The 3,118-nt window shown below is 54.3% G+C and overlaps 2 protein-coding genes across 2 annotated transcripts; both read right to left on the bottom strand.

Moving 5' to 3' along the window:
• Nucleotides 1-530: 530 nt before the first annotated feature.
• PUNSTDRAFT_139645 (uncharacterized protein) lies at nucleotides 531-1,283 on the bottom strand (the record flags this gene model as incomplete). The annotated part of the gene is made up of 3 exons (XM_007389370.1): nucleotides 531-734; nucleotides 795-887; nucleotides 948-1,283. 3 exons carry the CDS (start codon nucleotides 1,281-1,283, stop codon nucleotides 531-533), a joined length of 633 nt encoding a protein of 210 aa, XP_007389432.1.
• Nucleotides 1,284-1,480: 197 nt separating this feature from the next.
• On the bottom strand, nucleotides 1,481-2,889 carry PUNSTDRAFT_48145 (uncharacterized protein; the record flags this gene model as incomplete). The annotated part of the gene is made up of 6 exons (XM_007389369.1): nucleotides 1,481-1,561; nucleotides 1,610-1,885; nucleotides 1,932-2,232; nucleotides 2,287-2,343; nucleotides 2,396-2,684; nucleotides 2,727-2,889. The coding sequence occupies 6 exons, from the start codon at nucleotides 2,887-2,889 to the stop codon at nucleotides 1,481-1,483; spliced, it is 1,167 nt and encodes a 388-aa protein (XP_007389431.1).
• Nucleotides 2,890-3,118: the final 229 nt, after the last annotated feature.

Raw genomic sequence — 3,118 nt, 5'->3', positions numbered from 1 at the left:
GGACCACGGACTTGGCGTTATTTTGACGCGGATCTCGGTGAGCAAGGTCCCGCGTTTGCCTTAGTGCTTTGTGCTTACGACGCCGCGTTTGCGCTCGGGGAACAGGTGAAGCTCAAGTGTTTGAACGTTCGGATAGGACGGAGCGTGGCGAAGGCAACACTTCGGGTGAGTAATGAGGAGTTCTCAGCGTTTGGCACAAGCTAACATAGTGCGATACAGAGTACGCATCTGTAGATGCCCTCGTAACACCTTGCGTCCCAGGCGCGCATACCGTCATCGTATGGAGAGCGCGTCTTTGACGGAGGCTTTTCGTAAAGTAGTTTCCAGGAGGCAGCAAGCGTTGTCTGGATCAGACTCGACCTCCGGGGCGGCTTCTTCGCAGCTAATCACTATGGTGTTGGGCAAAGCGGGCGTAGTATTATATATGCGAAGAGTAACGGGCTCGCAGGGGCGTCCAATACATGAAACATTCCATTGCAATGGCGTGGCGTAGATTCGTGAAGTACAATGCGAGATACAACGAGTACGCATCATTGACTTCCCGTACGCGTAACTTCGAATCTGACATTCTTTGCCAAGCCCTTCAAACGCGACGATTGTCTTTTGAGAAGCGTTGAGCCGGTTCCGGTTTTGGCTTTGGCTTTGGAACTGGTATACTTGAGGCGCATGCGCAGAGCGTCAACTAAAGGCCAGCAGTCCACATAGTCGTTCAGGACCGGAAGTTGGGAGGCGCCCTGCGAGGGGCAATGAAAACCGTTTTCCTCGTAAACACGATAAAGGTAAGTTTCACTCACGTCACTCAGAGCCTCTGCTAAATTGCGTTTGGATTGCCTTGAATAACAGATCGCAGGAGAAAGGTGCTTTGTGACCAGCTGGCGAGCTAGGCGCTATGACGCGGACGTACTCAACCGCAGTTCGGTAAAGGGGCACGGAAGCCTCGAACTTACAATGAGATCCTGATAGAGGGTGGGGGTTGGTGCTAGGACCGCGCGCAGCGAGTAACCTCCCCTATCCGGGCGACCGACTTCGCCGAGAGGCTTGGGAATTCTGGCGCGACCGTCGTCAATCGCAGGAGGATCATCGCGTGACTCCTCATCCTCGTCATCAGTTTCCATCCCCTCAACATTGACGGAGAAAGCACGTGTCGTGGGCGAAGACGGAGTGGGAGGCGATGAAGATATCACAACGGACGAGGTTACAACAGGCGACAGTCGACCACGGGAATGAGAAGGTCGGGAGGGAGGGTGGTCGTAAAATGTCGGTACAGCGGTTGTGTACACCATGATGAGGAGGTCGAGGGGAAAGAGTGATGAAGGCTGCCCATGAGCACTGTGCAGCTTTATATTTTTTGGACGCAATCACGCGGCGCTTAAAAATCGGCGGCCCCTTGCTCCGCAACTGACATGGGCATTTACTACTGGACTACGGGATAACCAGCTGGACTACGGGATAACCAGTCTATGCCGGCGGTCGATCGCAATCACAGTTCCGTCATAAATTTGGCCCACGATATCCGCGCTTTGGAAGCGGTTTGGGGTGCTCCAAATCGCGCTTGCAATATCTATAATGACGTGAGTGTTCGCGTCCTTCTAGAGACAACAAGACTAACCCATTGTTTGATTGCAGGAAAGGTCTCCAACATTACGTTGATGAACGCCAGCAAGCCCACGGCCGACCATATCAGTATGGCGAAGAATACCGCGCGGGATCCGGATTTCGGCATCGGCTCTGTAGTCGATTTGCGTGCCACGCTGAGGCAAACCGCGTCAGTAGCGGAGACCGCCGTTCGGGGACGGCGCCAAACGTTGATGAAGCCCTTCCCTTTGTAAACACCACTCGAGGCGATGAATGCCCACTGTGGGGTGGTTCCGGCCTGGACGTCGGTCTGAGGGTATGTATGTGCATGTTTTGTGTGGGATATTGTCACTCACCGTGATCGCAGGAGAAGAGGATGAGGAGCGAAGGCGCAACTTGAAGGCGATTTTGCCGGATAGCTTGTCGAAGACGTAAATAATGCCGTGGTCACTTGCAATCAACACTTCTCGTCCTCCGTCCCCAAAACGAACTTGTCTGGTGTTGGCCGGTGGAAACCCTTTCTGCCCGGTCACCAGTTCGCGGATGTGAGCGAGTTTGCCGTGCCGGTAATGGTGAATGCGATAGGCGCCAGCGAGCTCTTGCACCACCAGTTCTGCTCCGTCGCCGGTCTCCAGGCTCCTAATGTCGGCGGAGCCACTCGATCGTGTCGTTCAGAAGGAGAACAGTGGTCCTCCAACGGGAGGGACTTACAGAATTGCGTTGGCGGCCGATGAACTCAATGGGCTACCTTTCGCGCCGAGCAACACACTGCGATGTGTTGTCAGTTAAAGTGAAGGCGGATCAGCGTTATTCAACGTACATGTCACCGTGGTCTCTGCCCAGGATCAAGACTTCATCGCGTCCAACGGTTGGAAACCCTACTTGTAAAGGGCGAACGTATGGATGGCATTCTACCGACCATATCGTTTTCGGGTCCTTGGCGTCCTGGATCAGCAGCAAATGAATATATCCGTCGTTCGTTCCAACGGCTAGGAGGGGGATCTGTGTTGTGGAAATCGACCAGTTGAGACAAGTTACTGCTTCGGCGGTCGAAACTTGGCGCTGAAATCGCTCCGCCATAAGCGGCACGGCTTGTACGCCCTTTGGATCTTTGATTTAGAACTAGGGACGATCAAGGACGTTATGCTTACCGCCGATTCCTGCGACCACAGAGTCAAGCATCCTGTGCTGGTTCCGAACGCCAAGATCGGTGGCGAGCGCTCTGGGGCCCACTTCGCACACACCACGGTACCCCTTGACCAGAATCCGAAGTCGGTCGGCACCGGTACTGGCCGCATGATTGGGAGCAGCCATAGATACACACCATCCCTGCCTGTTTGCGGAGGCAGGATATGAACGAACAATGGAAAGGAGTTCAAAGTCGCCATTAAAGCGCACCGCATCCAGCCAGGAGAGTACAGTCGGAAGATATGGCAAGAGTCGTGATAGACGACTCCGCCGCTGGAGCCGTTGCAAGTCGCATGTACCCTTGTCTCGTACCCGAGGAGTGTCGAAGAAACGAAAACATGCTGACGACTACGTA

The sequence above is a fragment of the Punctularia strigosozonata genome (genome assembly GCF_000264995.1).
Source record: "Punctularia strigosozonata HHB-11173 SS5 unplaced genomic scaffold PUNSTscaffold_89, whole genome shotgun sequence".
Classification (NCBI taxonomy): Eukaryota; Fungi; Basidiomycota; class Agaricomycetes; order Corticiales; family Punctulariaceae; genus Punctularia; species Punctularia strigosozonata.
Note: the sequence above shows the minus strand (reverse complement) of the source record. Positions and strands in the feature narration are given on the sequence as shown.